This window comes from Melospiza melodia (assembly GCF_035770615.1).
Source record: "Melospiza melodia melodia isolate bMelMel2 chromosome 7 unlocalized genomic scaffold, bMelMel2.pri SUPER_7_unloc_1, whole genome shotgun sequence".
In the NCBI taxonomy this organism is placed as follows: domain Eukaryota; kingdom Metazoa; phylum Chordata; class Aves; order Passeriformes; family Passerellidae; genus Melospiza; species Melospiza melodia.
In genome coordinates, this window is record NW_026948497.1 from 4,650,727 (window position 1) to 4,667,258 (window position 16,532).

Here is a 16,532-nt window from a genome sequence, read left to right on the forward strand (position 1 = left end):
GATTCTGCTTGCTCTGCGTGTGGAACGCAGCCAGACTGGAGACTGTCGGAGGGGGCCCCACAAGAAAACCCCTCCCTGGCGCTGCTGCTTCCCCTGCAGCCCCTGGCCCTCAGCTGCAGCAGCTCCTGGGCAGCCCAGCGCCGCTCCTCGTCCGGCTCCAGGCTGCACTCAAGGAAGTCCCGCAGCAGAGCCGACAGGCGCCGGGGCTCCTGCATCTGCGGGGTCCCGTTCTGCCGGATCAGAGCGCGAGCCTGCAGGGAAAGCAAACTCAGCGCTCTGCCAGCTCCCTTCACACCCACACGGGCTCACATCCACCCCGGGGCCTCAGCCCCAGCTCCAGGGGCACTTTCCTCCCTGCCACAGATGCTGCTCAGAGCTCATTTTGCTATGCCAGCCAAAAAACCCAAACCCTGGGGCTGCCACAGCCACTGCAACATCCAAATGATCTCGCCTTGAGAGCCAGTTCCATTGGCTGACTCTGTCAGTAGGAACCTCCATCAGAAATAGCCCATTTTGCATCTCCAAATATGGACACCAACTTTACAGGCCACTTTCCAGAGTCAGTGTGGTCTGCCTGTGTTATTTCAGAGGATTCTTACATCAAGTGCATCTCTGCAGTGCCACTGACACTCAAGTAAATGCATTCCTGATGCCCCATCCCAGACACTGCCAGGCAAGAAACAGGAGGTTTGTGATGCTGAAAGCTCAGGCTTGGTGACACAGAGAAAGTAGCTTGGACTAGGAAAGAAATATGTTAGACTATGGGGATGTTAAACAATCATCTTCATGTTCTCAACAAGTTTCCCAGTGAGAAGAATCAGGGGGGAGATCATCTTGCAAAATGTCTCTTAGAAGCTCCTGCAGAAAACTTCTTGTGTTTGGGGCTGGGATTTGGGGTTGATTTGGGGTTTTCTTGCAAGGTAACATTAGACCTGATGCACTTGCTTCACATTTCCAGGTCATCCTCACAGCCAGATGAGCTGCAACAACATAAATCCCAAAGCAAATTGTTGCTGGAGACTGAAGAATATTCATCTGTGGTGAGGCTGGAGTCCTCTGGGAATTCCCTTCCCATGTGCAGAAACCTCCAGCTGCTGCTCCCAGTGCAGGGTCCCCCTGTGCTCACAGGCCTCTGCAGCCACTGCAGAATTTGCCTCTTACCATGGCCGCCGTTTCCCTGAAGTAAGGAGGTTCTCCTTCCACCATCCCGATGGTCACAGTGCCAAAGGCCCAATGTCCACCTTGGGGCCATAAGGAGATCTGGTCACAACTTCTGGGGCCATCCAGTGAGCAGTGCCCACCATGGAGCTGCGCTGGTCCTGCTCAGGGCTGAGCTGAGCGCAGAGGCCAAAATCAGCTGAGGACAGAAACAAACCCTGTCAAAGGCAGCTGCAATGAGGAAACCAAGCACCAAGATTCCCCACTCTCAGTCTGAGAGTGCAGTCGTGAAGTCAGCTGGAAAAGCCCTCAGGGCTGTAAGCCAATGAAAGATGGAACTGGACCCTTCAAGAAACCCTCAGCTTTCATGCAGTGGCTTTTACTGATTCCCTTGGAGCTTTATATTCCCACTGCTGCCCCTCTGGCAGGGCCATAGGCAGAGCAAAGGCACTGCTGGCACCCTGCTCCTCTGCTGAGCTCTCTGCAGGGGCAGCCGCTCTCAGCTGGCACCCGGGGCGGGGCAGTGCCCCCAGCAGCCCTTGTGGGGCTCTGGCTCTCCCTGGGAAGCAGCCCCACACCCGCAGCCCGGGAGCGCCGTGCCTGGCCAGGAACACCCATCCAGCCTGACAGAGCCGTCCACGTCCAGGAGGATGTTGGAGCTCTTCAGATCCCTGTGGATCACCCTCTTGGAATGGAGGAAAGCCAGGCCCTGCACACACTGAGAGAGAACAATGTGGTAAATAGGTGTGATTCATGCTGATAAAATTGAAACAGTCATCAATATTGATACAGTAATTAATATTTGGAAATAATAAAACAGATAAAAGTTGTAATGCCAAAGAAGAAAGGGAGAGGAGGGGCTCTACCCCCCTCTCCTGGCAGATGTTCAAGGATAGGAGGAAAAAGCAAGAGATAACAGTTACTAAAAATTAACTGAGAGAAGTGAACATCTGGTTTGGTCCCAGGAAAATGCCCGCTATAAGAGATTTATTGCTTTGATGCTAAAATGTAGTAATACGTTAGTTTTGGCTTCCATTATCCTGGCTTGGTGCGCATGTGTAACCCAAAGGTGAATTAAAGGACAATGAAGAAGACTATACGGCCTTCATCAGTGACGACCCCCAAAGACTTGTGCGACCACCAAACCGAGTGGTGGCACATGCGTGGTAAAGGTGGTGAGGAGGGCGGAGACAGAAAAGTGACGAACCAAAAATAGGAGGAGATGGCATTGACACATGGCATATAAGGGGCGACTTTCACTTGGCAAGCTTGTACTTGAAGTGGCAAGGGTCATTGAACCCTGCCCTCCGTACCCCGCGGTTGTTTTTGCTTATGTGCTATTATTTGAACCATATTATCCCTTATTTATATATTTGCTAAACTATTCAATTAAAATTGCTGCTACCTTAAATATTGTTTGGGTTTTTTTATGATGGGATAATTGGGCAAACATAACACCTGCAAGCCCAGAAGGACACCTGTCAGGGCTGGGCTGGCTGCTGAGAATGCCTCGGGCAGGAGGATCCTCCGACAACGAGCCCAGAGCCACTCTGGGCACTGAGGCCTCCGTGTCCCACAGCAACGGGAACACCATGGGGACGTGGCGCTGTTCCTGCGACATCCCAGCAGCAGCTCACGCAGAAACCGCCTGGAAGGTTCTCCTGTGTCACAAAGGAGCACAAAGAACCCTCCCAGGGCACAGCCCATGGCCCAAAGGGTGCAAGAGGAACTCGGAAAATGCAGCAAACAAGGACACCCCATAGCCCAGCCTGAACACTGAGGAGGAACAAGGACGGCACCAAACCAAAGGAAACATGACCTTTAGTCACTGATACTTCTGACTAAAAGCAGCAAGCCTTGTTCCGTCTGGGATCTTTGTTCTAGTTCTAAATGCAAGCAAGGTTCTCCACTCTAAATACACAGAATGCAGGAACTGGGGAGGAGGTGGGGTTAGGAAGGAGGAGGAAGAGGGACAGAGAGAGGAAAAGGAGGAGCAGGAAGAGGAGGAGCAGGAGCAGGAACAGGAGGTTCCAGTGCCCCCTGTGGCCGCGGCTGCGGGACCATCGCCCCCAGCTCGCCCTGCAGGTGAGCGGGGAGAGGGAGCTCATCCCAAATCCATCGGGGGGTCCCTGTGAGGGTTTTTTATTGGGGTGTGTTTGGAGGTCACAGATTGTGAAATTGACCCCAAATATCATCTGGTGTCCCTGGGAGGTTTTTTTCTGTGTGTGTGTAGGTTTGGATCTTGCAGGAGCCCAAAGCTGAGCCCCTTGGGGGATCTTTGGGGGCCCACATGGCCATTGCCCCGTATGGGCAGGGGAGGACATTGGTCCTGGGGACCCCCGGGAGAGCAGAGGAGGTGAACCCCTGGGACCCCCAGAGTGGGGAGAGCAGAGAGGGGCAATCCCAGAGCTGGGGAACCCCAGCAGACTGGAAAGGGGGGGAGCCTGGAGAGGAGGGACCCCTGGGATCCCTGGGATGTCAAAGCAGAAGATCAGGGTAGAAGGGACCCCCAAAAGCCCCTGGATCATCCCTAAGCAGGACGTCGGAGAATGAAGAACCCCTGGAACCATTGGACCCCTGTGATCCCAAGGAAAGGAAACCTGTGGAACCCCAAAAGTGGAGAGATCAGCAATAGGGAGCTCTTGGGAGAGTTTTTTCAGGCTAAATATTGATGTGTGGAGTTTTTCATGGACACAAGATTCCTGCTGAGTTCCAGATATGGACCTTGCCAGGAGGAGCCTCTACTCCAAGGCACTCCCACCTTGGTTTCCCCCAAACCAGGGTCTGTCATTCCCAAGCTGTGGCCAGATGGAGGAGGAGGAAAAGCCCCAGAGATCCCTCACAAGGAGGGGCTGCAAACCCAGCCCAGGTAGGTGTGAGGAGGAAAGAGCCCCCCTGAGCCAGGAAGGTGGCCGGAGATGCAGCCAGAGCTCAGAGCTGGGGGAGAAGCCTCATGGCAGGGAGAAGCCCCACAAGTGCTTGGAACAAGTGGGAAGGGTTTCAGCTCCAGCTCCACCCTGATGGAACACCTGAACATCCCCACTGGGGAGAGGCCCTGGGAGTGTGAGGAATGTGGGAAGAGCTTCAGTGGGACCTCTGACCTCAGCAAGCACCACAAGATCCACACTGGGGAATGGCCCTAGGAGTGTTTGGAATGTCAGAAGAGCTTCAGGTGGGATTCAGAGATCGTCACTCACCAGCACTTCCACACCAGTTAGAGGTCCTGCGTGTGTCCCGAGTGTGGGAAGAGCTTCGTGCACTGCTCCAGCTCCATCCCCCATGGGAGGATCCTGGCTGGATGATCCACAGTGAGCCGCGTTGGGAAGAGCCCTGGTGACCCCTGTTCTGGGTGATCCGTGTTGGGCAGGGGGAAAGTGTTGGAGAGATTTCTTTCCCTTCTCCTTGTGCTGCTGTGATTTGGTTGGCAATAAATTCCCTCTGTGTGTCCAGGCCGGATCTGTTGTGCCCGTGTGGGATTTGCTGAGGGATCTCTCCCAGTCCTTGTCCCCACGCAGGAACCCTCGGTTCCATTTTCTGTCCCTGTGCGGCTGCGGGGGGCAGGGACAGAGCGGCTCTGGGGGTGCCTGGCATCGGGCCAGCGTCACCGCTCGCCACGGGCAGCCCTGAGATGCCGCGCACCTGGGCACGCATTGCTGGGCTCACCTGAGCTCCCACCTGCCCAGCGCCCCAAGGTTCCCCCTGCCCAAAAAACCCCCAGCCCGGGGCTGCAGCGTCCCGGAAAGGCCTCAGCCAATGGCAGCGCAGGCAGGAGGCGGCACAGCCAATGAGAGCTCGGGGCGTTGGATTGCCTCATCGGTTGCCGGGCAGAGCCCGTGGCCGATCGCTGCCCCCAAGCGGCGGCAGCCAATGAGAGCGCGCGGCGCTGCCGAGCCCGCCCTGCTCCGGACTGGCGCTCCCAGCGCAGCGCGGCTGCTTTGGGGCTGCTGCTCCCTGCCCGGCCCCGGCCACGGGGCGAGGGGCGGCAGCTGGGGCCCTGCTGGTGGCACTGGTGGTGCTGGGAGCCCCCCCGGCTGCGGGCGCGGAGCTCTCGGGTGAGCGGGGGACGGGAGGCGCTGGGACAGGGGGGAGAAGCGGGAAAAGGGGGCGAAGGGGGGAGCCCGGAACGGAGGAGGAGGAGGAGGAGGAGGAGGAGGGGACCCCCAAAGGGAGAGCGGGAGGGGCTGAGGCGTGGGGGGAGGGGAGGCAGGGGTGGGAGAGGGTGGGGAAAGGGGGAAAAGCGGAGGGGGGGAACTCAAAACTGATCGCAATGGAGACTGGGGATTGGGGAATTTGTGGGAAAATGGGGAAATGGCACCCCAAAGTGATTTGGGGAGCGGCCGGAGGTGGGAGGGGAGAGGATGTGGAAGGGGAAATGGGGGAAGGGCGGTAAAGAGGAAGCGGCAGGGTGGGCAGGAGGGTCCCATGGCGGCCTAGGGGCACAGAGGGTGCGGAGTGGGGATCCGGGGTGGCCCCGGAGCTCTGGGGGTGCTGGGGGAGGGTGTTGGAGAGGCACCCCCCGATCTATGTTCTGCACAGGGGTGTTCCAAAGGATGACAAAGTCCGAGTGTTACTTCATTAACGGCACGGAGAAGGTGAGGTACGTCCAGAGATCCATCTACAACCGGGATCAGTTCATAATGTTCGAAAGCGACGTGGGGCACTTTGTGGGGTTCACCCCCTATGGGGAGAAGTTGGCCAAGCGCTGGAACAGCAACGCGGTATTCATGGAGGACGGACGGACTGCGGTGGACTGGTTCTGCTGGTGCTGGTACAAGAATTTTACCCCGTTCCTCACGGAGCGCCGAGGTGAGCGCGGGGCAGAGCGTGTACCCTCGGGGCCTGCCCTGCCAGTGACCCTGGAGCCGCTCAAAATCTCCATGGGCATCGGCCCAGAGCCCTCAGCCCTTCTTGTGCCCACCCCCGGGGTCTCCAGATCCTCCCAGTCCCTCCCAGTGCCCCCCCGCGCGTCCATTTCAGCGACCCGTAAAGTTGACACTTGGCAACCAATGAGATCGCATCCTGTTCATGACTCATCTATTGCCAGGCGGACCCGCATCGCCGAGTGCCTCGCGCCGGACTCGACCTCCCAGTGCCGCGCACTTCATTCCCAGTTCCTCCCAGTGCCACCAAGATCCCTCCCAGTGCCATTCCAGTCCCTCCAAGACCATGCCCAGTTCCTCCCCAGTCTCTCCCAGTCCATTCCCAGTCTCCTCCCAGGTCATTCACAGTTCACTCTCAGACCTCCACCCTCTCTCCCAGTTCCCCCATTCCTTCCCATCTCTCTGTGTCACCCAACTCCCTCCCAGTCTCTCCCACTCCCTCCCAGCACATTCCCAATTCATCCGAGCCCATTTCCAGTCCCTCCCACCACATTCCCCAATCCATTCCCTGTCACTCCGAGTACATTTCAGTCCGTTCCCACTCCCTCTCCAGCCCAGCCCAGCCCAGCCCAGCCCACCCCTCTCTCTCCCAGTGCCCCCCAGCTGATCCCAGTGTGTCCCCGCTCTCTCTTTCTCTGTCTCTCCCAGTGCCCCCCAGCGTGTCCATCTCGCTGGTGCCCCCCTTGAGCTCCCAGCCCGGCCCCGGCCGCCTGCTCTGCTCCGTGATGGATTTCTACCCTGCTGCCATCCAGGTGAGGTGGTTCCAGGGCCAGCAGGAGCTCTCGGAGCACGTGGTGGCCACCGACGTGGTCCCCAACGGGGACTGGACCTACCAGCTGCTGGTGCTGCTGGAAACGCCGCCCCGGCGCGGGCTCAGCTACAGCTGCCAGGTGGAGCACGTCAGCCTGGAGCAGCCCCTGAGGCGGCACTGGGGTACGGGGGAGCCCCTGGGGGCGCTGGCAGAGCCGCTGGGCTGTGCTGGGAGCCACTGGGAGGGAGCTGGAGAGAGCCGGGCTGGGAGTGGGAGAGGGGCTGGGGGCTGGGCAAGGGCTGGGAAGGGGTTGGGGGATGCTGGGGAGGGTGGGATGGGCTTGGCGGGGTCCTGGTGGGCACTGGGAGGGAGTTTGGGGGTGCTGGGTGTGACTGGGAGGGATCGCAGTGAGCCCCGAGGGGCCGGAAGGAGATTGGCAATGGCAAAGCAGGCTCGCCATGAGCTCGGTTGTGCTGGGCACAGACTGGGAGGGCTCTGGCTGAGTCCTGCTGGGGTTGCCAAGGGACTGCAAGAGGCTTTGGGGGTCCTGGGGCGCTGGGGACACCTGGGAGGGGGCTGTGGGATGCTGAGAGGGACGGGAGGGGCTTTGGTGGCTCCTGAGCAGGACAAAAAGGGATCGGGAGGAGGTTTCAGGGGGTCCTGGCTGGGCTGGGGGCCACAGGGAGGGCGCTGGGAGGGGCTCGGGGTGTCGGTGCGAGGTTTTGGGGCTGCTGAGCCCTGCGGACCCCCCAGAGATGCCGCCGGACGCCGCCCGCAGCAAGATGCTGACGGGCATCGGGGGCTTCATCCTGGGCTTCGTCTTCCTGGCGCTGGGGCTCGGCTTCTCCCTGCGCAAGAAGGTGAGGGCGGGTGCCGGGGGCGGCGTCCCCGCCGTGGCGGAGCGTGTGCGCTCCCGCCGGGGCCCCAGCCCGGTGTCACCCCCTTTTCTCTGCCCACAGAGCTCCTGAGCCGGCGGCGGCCGCAGCCCCTCCCCGTGGGCTCGGGCCCGGCCGGGACCCCCCGCTCCGTCCCCGCTCCGCTGATTTTGGGGGGTCCCGTGTCCCCCCAGCCCCGCTGGCGCTCTGCCCCGCCGAGTGCCTGCTCCCAGTGCTCCCAATAAAGCTTCCCAGTTGGGCCCGGGGCCGTTTATTGGGGGTGATGGGGAGGGCTTTGGGCAAAGGGAGGGGGACAAAGGGTGGTGGCTTGGGAGAGTCTGTCAGAATTTTCCCTCATCTGCCTCACGATTGTCATTTGAGGACCACTGAAGAGAAGACCCCCGCCCCCCATCTCCTCTGTAGGAGAAAGTCACATGCCACAACACCCAGAGACCCCAGAGCACAGTGTTCAGTTGCTGTTTTCACAGCTGTTGTTTGCTGTGTGCTACACTGAGCCCAATCAGAAGAAGAAGGGGGCACCGTGCCCTTTTTGCAACAACAGCCTTGGGAGCTGTCCCACCTCTCGGCCTGGCTGGACTTCTCCTGAGTTTCAGGTGGTCCCCCCACAGAAGACTCTCACCTGTTTTACAACCGCCGTGACAGACAGACTGAGATGGAAGGAGCCTCTCCATCAAGGACTGAGACATGGAACCCCCATGTGAAAAGGCCCCTCTGCTTCTTCCAAGGACTGGGACTGAAACCCCCAGCCCAGGGAGGTGTGTGGGGGAGGCAAGCTGACCAAAGCGAGATGTTTGCCTGCAGGTTGTGACCCCTGCACCAAGAAGACAATGGCTCTCGCTTACTGATGAGAGCATGGACTACCGGTTACATCTATTCCTTATTGTATCTGTTTCCCCATCCTCACAATTTCCAATAGAGTTATCATAATAAAAACCCCTGAGTTAGCGAGAGACTTCGAGATCTCCCCGACGTAACAGTGGATCCTCGACTGGACTGGACCAAAGGACTTCGTCTCTATGTTTGGCAGCTCTATCCCCTTTCTCTCTCTCTCTCTTTTGTCTCTCTCTTCCCCTATTTTTTCTCTCCCTTAATCCCTCTATCGCGTTTTGCTGTGATCATTCAATAAAGGTGCATTTGTTTCGATTATCATTGCAAACCCCCCTGTACTGTGTCGGTTCTTTTTGCACCCTGAGATCAAATCCACGAACCATCACAGAACCCGTCCGTGAGGACGGATCGTGACAACCCGAGGACCCCTCCTCAAATTCCCCTCCAAAGCCCCCCCAGCACCCCCCCGCTAAAACCCCCGCAAGTTCCCCCCAGACCCTCCCCAAATCCCCCCCAAGCATCCTCAAGACCCCTCCCCAAATTCCCCTCACGACCCCTCCAGGACCCCTCACCTGTCCCTGCGCCTCCTCAGCAGCTCCCGGAGCCCCCCGTCCTCTCCCAGCGCCTCCCCCGCTCTCTCCAGCGCCTCCCGCAGGACCCGCCCGAGCCCAGGGCGGCTCCCGGGGGTCCCTGAGGGGCTACCGGGGGCGGAAGGGGGAGGGGGCGCCCGCTCCATGCCCGGCCCCGGGGTCAGGGGGCGCTGCTTTGGGCTCAGCTCTGATTGGCTGGTCCACGCGAGGAAGGCGGGAGTTGCTATGGGGAGACGCCCGGTGATTGGTTGGTTTCGTAGAGGGTGTGCTGATTGACAGGATGGGGTGGGGGAGGCGGGCTTTGCGAGGGGAGGCGCCCGGTGATTGGTTGGATAAAGGCAAAGACGGCAGGACTCGCTGAGAAGAGACCCGCGGTGATTGGTTGGTTTGGGGCAGGGTGCACTGTGATTTGTTAATTTGGGAGATGAAGGGCGGTGATTGGATGGTTTGGGGCGGGGCACGTCACTATTGACTGGGAAGAGTCACGGATTTTTAAGGGACATTCCCGGTTTTTTGGGGAAAAACTCTCGGATTTTTAAGGAAAAATTCCCATGTTTTGCAGGAGAAACATTGACGGATTTTTTGACCTCACATGACCACAAATAACCTAAATAACCCCAAAACACTCGAAATAAACCCCAAAGAACCTCCAAAAAACCCTAAACAATAGCAGAAAATGCCCCAAATAACCCCAAAAAAACAAAAAAAAACCCAAATTAAACTCAAAATCCCTCAAATGATTTCAAGTACTCCTTGAAATCCAGTGGGAAAAGGGCTGACCCCCTGGGCATCCAGTGGAAAAGAGCTGATCCTCTTAGAATCCAGTGGGAAAACCTTGGTCCTCAAGGAATTCAGTGAAAAATAACGGTGATCCTTTGGAATCCCGTACGAATAGGGCTGATCCTTTGGGAATCCATTTCTTACCACCCAAATACAGGGCACAGGAAGGGCCGTGGAGTTTTTGTATGGTATCCCAAGGGTGGAGTTGGGGTTTGGGTCAGGGGAGGAGTTCTTAGCAACACAAGAAGGGTGAGATTAAATTCCTGCCTCTTAGCAACAGCAGCACTCCACACAGAAAACGTCCCCAAATCCTAAATTCCCTCTAAAACAACTGAGAAATTATGGAACTTGAGATATATTCAATCAATTTCCTTCCTCTAACCCAGTTTTGGGTGCTTTTAAAGGATGAAGGTGAAGTAGAGGAAAATTAAGGCCAAACAAAAAGTAGAAGCAGCCAGCTGTGTTCCCAACATGGATCACAGGGAATGTGGCTCACCTGGGCTGTGCCCAAAGTGCCTCCTCCAGTGGGGGGTGGAGCTGGAGCAGCGCACGAAGCTCTGCCCGCACTCAGGGCACTCACAGGGCTTCCCTTAGTGGTGCCTCCGTTGGTGTTGGGTCAAGTGAGAGCTGCTGGAGAAGCTCTTCCCACACTGGGGACACTCGTAGGGCCTCTCCCCAGTGTGGATGCGCCGGTGGGTGACGAGGGTGGAGTTGCGCTTGAATCCCTTCCCACAGTCGGGGCATTGGAAGGGCCTCTCCTCTGTGTGAATCCGATAGTGCAGGAGGAGAATGGAGCTATTCTGAAACCTTTTCCTGCATTTATCACACTCGTAGGGCCTCTCCCCAGTGTGGACGCGTCGGTGGTTGGTGAGATTGGAGTTCCACTTGAATCCCTTCCCGCAGTCGGGGCATTGGAAGGGCTTCTCCTCCATGTGAATCCGGTAGTGCTGGAGGAGAACGAAGATGGTCTTAAACCTCTTAACACATGGAACACTCATAGAGCCTCTCCCCAGTGTGGGTCCTAAGGTGCTTGATCAGGCTGGAGCTCTCTCTGAAGCACATCCCACACTCGGAACACTTGTACGGCCTTTCTCCAGTTTGGATCCTCTGGTGCTTCATCAGGCTGGAGTTCAGGTTGAAGCTCTTCCCACACTCCCCACACTCATAGGGCTTCTCCCCAGTGTGGATCCTCTGGTGCCTGATCAGGTCGGAGCTCAGGCTGAAGCTCTTCCCACACTCCCCACACTCGTAGGGCCGTTCCCCAGTGTGGATCCTCTGGTGCTTGATCAGTTCGGAGTTCCACCTGAAGCTCTTCCCACACTCCCCACGCATGTGTGGTGCTTCTCCCCATCATTGAGCTGCTCATGGAGCACCAGCTCCGAGCTCTGGCTCCGTCTCCGTCTCTGGCTGCCTTCCCGGCCCAGGCTGGCTCTTTCCCCCTCAGATCCCTGCCAGCTGCGTTTGCAGCCCCTCCTCGTGCGGCATCTCCGGGGCTTTTCCTCCCCGTTGGCTTCCTGCGCTGTGGAGCCGCTCAAAACGGCCTCTTCCACCAGGTTCTGCCGCAGGCATTTGTCCTCCCTGCTCTCCATGCTCAGCTCCTGCTCTGGGGGAGGAAGGACAAGGACAGGATGGGATTTGCCTCCGTGCCACAGGCAAGGGCAAGGAGATCCCCCCAGGGCTGAGCTGCAGCCGGGGCCGTGCTGGGCTGGGAGATGGAGCAGCACAGAGGGGAAAGGGGCACTCATCACCAGCTCGGGGCTGTGCACAAACCACAAACAGGACTGGACTGCTGGGAATGCGTCCTGAGCTGTGTGATTTTCCAGCCATCTGTCTCATTATTTGGTTATGACAATGGGAAGATGGCAGTAGCTCACTTCACAGGTAGCAGACAAAGGACTTCATGTTAAAACTTACTTTAAAAGGTTTTTGACCAATCACACAAAGCAAAAGCATATTGACTGTAGTTCTATCCAAGCACTATAAGCACATTGAGGGTTAAAAAAATGCTTGCTTATTTAAAGTACAATACCTGCTTGTAAGCCTTAAAACACAATGCATAGAGCTCCATTATTAAGCTTGAAACTTCCTAATATCTTGCTAGATATACTTTTCCGCAGGTTAGGGAGTTATTCTAGATAAGTGTTAATGCACAGACCATTGTTCTATTTCTCCTTACTTTCTACTTATATAATTTTTCTGCTGATCAATCTATTGGCTGCTGCAAAGCTCAAATCAGTTCTACTGTCTCTGAGGCTTGTCTTTTGCAGCTTTCCCAAAACCATCTGATTTTAAGCATTCCACGCACAGAGATTTTCTCCTCACCTGCCTCATTGTCCTGGGGCATCTTCCTCTTCCTCGCAGCCTCCCAGGAGTTGGCAAAGGGAAATCCTGGTTTGGGGAAAACAAGAGATGAGCACGTTGAGTTTGAAGGTGCCTCTGTCCAAGTCCATCTCTACAAATCACTGGCACTCTTGGCTCCAGAAAAACCTCCCAAACACCCAGATTCAGCCCTGAAAAAGCCTCCCAGGAGTTCCCCGTCCCTGGCCCTTCTTCTCTGGTGTTCATGAGGTTCCCCCCTGTCCCAGCTGCTTGGGGGTCACGCTTGGACTGGGGGACCCCCTTGTGCCCGGTGCCCACCCTGCCCAGGCTGCTGGAAGTCCCAGCAATGCCAAAAGCTCCCCCTGCTTCGCTCTCCCCATTTCGGGATGCCGGGCTGTTTGGGCTCCCGGGCTCCCTTCTCCCCTCATTCTCTGCTTTGGGCTGCAGCGGCTCCAAGGAGTCCCCCCTGCTCCTCTCCAGGCTCTTGAGGCTCCCGCCAATGGTGGCGCTCCCCCCTCTCTGGGCTCCCCACTTTGGGCTCCTGGGGGACACAGGGCTCTGCTCCTCCAGGCTGCCTCTGCCGGCAGCCGCCACCGCCACCCCCCGATGTCCCCCCAAGGGGCCTTTTCCGCTCAGCCTTGGACTGCTTCATTCTCCAAAAATCACCCCAAAAACCCCAACCCAGGGACCCCCCGGGATATCTGGGCCGAGCCCCCGCTCTCTGCTCACCGGCGTGATTGGGGGGACGATGATCCCACAGGTGGGGGCTGCGAATTCAGGCAGGGATCGACTGCCTGGTTCCCTACCTCGGCTCAGCCTTGATCTGCCTTTGTCCCTCAGCTTCCTCCCGCTCCTCCTCTTCCTTGCCCCCTCCTCCTCCCCCTCTGTCTTACCCCCACCTCCTTCTCCTCTTCAATCTCTCCCATTCCATCCCATCTCCTCCTCCTCCTTGCTAACCCCCCCTCCTTCCCCTCCTTCCATCACTGCTCACTCTCCGCCTTCATCGCTCCTCCTCCATCCCTACCCCTGCTCCTCCCCTCTAACACATCCTCTTCTTCCCTCTTCATCCCTGCCTTTCCCTCCCTCCTCCTCCTTCCCCAGCAGCAGCCACACCCTCGGTGCCCCGTTCCCGCAGCCCTCGCAGCCCGCGGCAGGAGCGGGGATGGAGCCGGGACAGGTCGGGATGGGCAGCGCGGGGCTCTCGGCTGCTCCAGCCGCTGCGGGCAGGGGGAACCCGGCCCAGGCTAAAGGAGAGGCAAACTGGGCAAACTGGGGGCAGAGTACAAAGCTAAGGATGCAGCAGAAAATGGAGCTGAAAGAGTTACGTTAACATTAACTCCAAACGAGTAAAAACTGGAAATTCCAAAGTTTAGGGAAGCCGAGAAAAAATATTTAAACACGACAGGAAGTGAACAAGATAAATCAGGGTAATGGAAACTTCTTAATGGAAGACAATTACTTAATAAATGTGCTTCTAAGAAAATATTAGAAGACATGCATCAGAAAACCCACTGGGGTACTCAAGCTTTGTGCGATTATTTTTTAAGGAACTATGGGTGCATTGCGATTTTTGAAGTTGCAAAGCAAGTAACTGAAAGATGCTTAATTTGCCAAAGGATAAATAAAAAGGTGATGAGAAAAACAACATTAGGAGGTCGTGAGTTAGCTCATCGATCATTTAAATGTATCCAAGCAGAAGTTTAGATTTCTTAGGCTCTGGATTTATTTGTAAAAAAACCCATTTACCTAGAAGAGAATATGCAATATGTTAGACACGAGATTTTAGAAGAATAAAAATCTTTAAAGTATGAGTAACCTCTGAGAAATATAAAAGGGGAAATGAAAGGGAAGGGAACAAGAGGAAAAATCAGAAAGAGAGTGGGATCCTCTGCAGGTCTTGCCCCCTCCGTTCGCAGCCCAGGCGCCTGTCCCGGGTCCCGGCTCGCTGCCCGCCTCAGCTCCGCCTGCCCCGGTTTCCATCCCAGGTGCAGCCTCACTGCCCAGGGCAGCTCCACCTGCCCCGGCGCTGTCGCTCAATTTCTGTGCCCTGCTCCCACTGCCTGGCCCGCGGCCGCTCTGCCGGCCATGCTGGGGAAGATGGGGGTTGCTCTGTCCTGCCGCCTGCTCCGAGGTCACTGCGCCCACCGCACCCAGGGGGGGTCCCAGCCATCCCATCCCTGGCTGCCATGCCCGTGCCACCTGCGCTGGGCACCGCCGCTGCTGCTGGGCTCTCCCACCTGCCTTTGCTCTGCCGGGAGCTGCCGGATCAGCCGCCATCAGCCATGTGGGGGCTACCCACGCTCCACCTCGGGCTCCACGGGAAGATCCCCCTCTGCCGATTCCGGCAGCAGACCCTGCCCACACTCCCACCGACCCTCGGCGGGATATGCTCCCCTGACCCCGTCCTCCTCTGAGTTACGTCCCCTTGGTAACCACAGCTCCGGCTGTACAAGGAAACTCTGTCTCTCTACAGGAAGCACCTTATTGAAACACTAGGAGCTCAGTTAAAATGCAGCCCTCTCCAAATTCTTTCTCAAAACACGGGAGAAAGGCCATAGAAGGGATAAAAGTGAAAGAGTTAGATGAAGGGATTGCTCTATTTCCGTTCAGAGAGGTTCCCATGGGAGGGATGCGCTGCCCCGCCCCGCGGGAGCCACCAGCGCCCCTGCCGGCCATGCCCGGAACTGCACCCAAGGGCAAAGCGCCGCTGCCCAAAGGCCGGGACTGGGTCCGGGCTCTGTTTGCTGTCAGTGCCGCAGCTGTTGGTGTTTGTTTGCTTTATTATACACACTAGTAAAGAACTGGTATTCCTATTCCCATATCTTTGCCTGAGAGCCCCTTGATTTCACTAGTCTAAAAATGAAGAGGGAGGGGGTTTGCATTCTCCATTCCAAGAGAGGCTTTTTCTGCCTTCCCGAGCAGACACCTCTCTTGTAAAGCAAGACAAGCACCCACAGGCACTGAGGGGGCTGCAGGAGGGGCACAAGAAGGCCCTGCAGCACTTGGGTACAAAGGCACAGCAGGTGAATGCAAGAAGGGAGCAGCAAAAGACCAAGCTGAAGGCAAAGGCCAGGGCACAGTTCCTACAGCCCCTGAGGGATCAACCCCAGGGCCCAAGGGGGCCCCAGCACCCAGGGCACGGCTCAGCCACAAGTACCTGGCAGAGGCATTGCCCTCCTCGGCAGGGGAGAGCCCACCCAAACAGCCCCGGGCAAGGAATCAGGGCTCCAGCTGCAGGGCACAAGGACACTGCAAGCACAGACAGCAGCACCCTCAGGACCAGCAAGTCCACCCCTTGATGGACATGGATTGGCAGGGCTGTCACAGCTCCCATCACACCAGGGACCCTCCACACTGCAGCCCTTGAGAACATTCAGGTGGGTGTGCATTGAGAGGAGGCATTTCCTGATGGACACAGGGGCCTCTCAATCCACTCTAAATCTTAGAATGAAGGGGGAAAATAGTAAAGGAATGTTTCAATTTTTAAGGGAATGAGTGGGAAAAAAGAGCAGGTATGATTTGCTCAACCACTATTAGAAGCTGTGGGGGATAGGTCAGAAATAAAAGAATTGCTTTTTCTTCCTCCTGTGATTGTAATTAAATAGGAAGGAATTTGAGAGCTGGATTTTAATACTGTAAAAGGGATACATAAGCTAGTTCTGTTCCACCTTTGTGCCAAAATGTGACAAGGCCCATGTTGAAGTGAACCTCAAAGTGTGGGCAGCCCCAGGGAAAGAGGGAAAATTAGATATGGAGCCTCTACAAATTACTTTAAAGCAACCAGGACAAGGAATACCCTGTTCCAAGAGAGGGAAGGAAGGGCTCACAGCCCTGTATTGAGTCCCTGTTAAAGGCAGGGCTTTTGGAGCCAAGGATGTCTCCCTACAACACTACCATCCTCCCAGTCAACAAACTGGATGGATGGACAGGAGGAGGAAACACAGAATTTTCAAGTGTTAAAATGAAGATTAACTAAGGCGGCTGGCCTGGGCCTTCCAGACAGGGAGAAAGAATTTGAATTATAGGTGGATATTAAACAGGGTCTTGCCAAAGGAATTCTTGTGCTAAAATATTTAACCCTATATAGGATCTCCTATAGGTCAAGTCTGGCATCAAGTTATGGTCTGACAACCAAAAGAGCCTCTAAATACCGAGCAGGGCTCGGTTATTACAGTATGAAACTTGTTCAATGGCACAGGAGGATTTAGAACTGAGGACAGGGAAAGGGTTTAACCCAGCCTCCTGTGTGAACACCCTGGAGAGGGGCTGGCAAGGAACCCAGGACTGCACTCAAGGGACAGAGCTCCAGACCCAGGTTGGGACAGATTGA

General features: G+C 56.6%; 2 protein-coding genes across 2 annotated transcripts; one reads left to right on the forward strand and one right to left on the reverse strand.

Annotated features, from left to right (window-relative positions):
* Positions 1–3,448: 3,448 nt before the first annotated feature.
* Positions 3,449–7,770, forward strand: LOC134432697 (class II histocompatibility antigen, B-L beta chain-like). The gene is made up of 5 exons (XM_063181588.1): positions 3,449–3,462; positions 5,131–5,210; positions 5,695–5,964; positions 6,687–6,971; positions 7,543–7,770. Exons 1-5 carry the CDS (start codon positions 3,449–3,451, stop codon positions 7,755–7,757), a joined length of 864 nt encoding a protein of 287 aa, XP_063037658.1. The 3' UTR covers positions 7,758–7,770.
* A 2,237-nt stretch (positions 7,771–10,007) lies between these two features.
* LOC134432795 (zinc finger protein 586-like) lies at positions 10,008–11,425 on the reverse strand. The gene is given in 2 exon segments (XM_063181708.1): positions 10,008–10,864; positions 10,866–11,425. Coding segments are annotated over 2 exon segments (741 nt in total). The 5' UTR covers positions 11,216–11,425; the 3' UTR covers positions 10,008–10,473.
* Between the last annotated feature and the right edge of the window lie 5,107 nt (positions 11,426–16,532).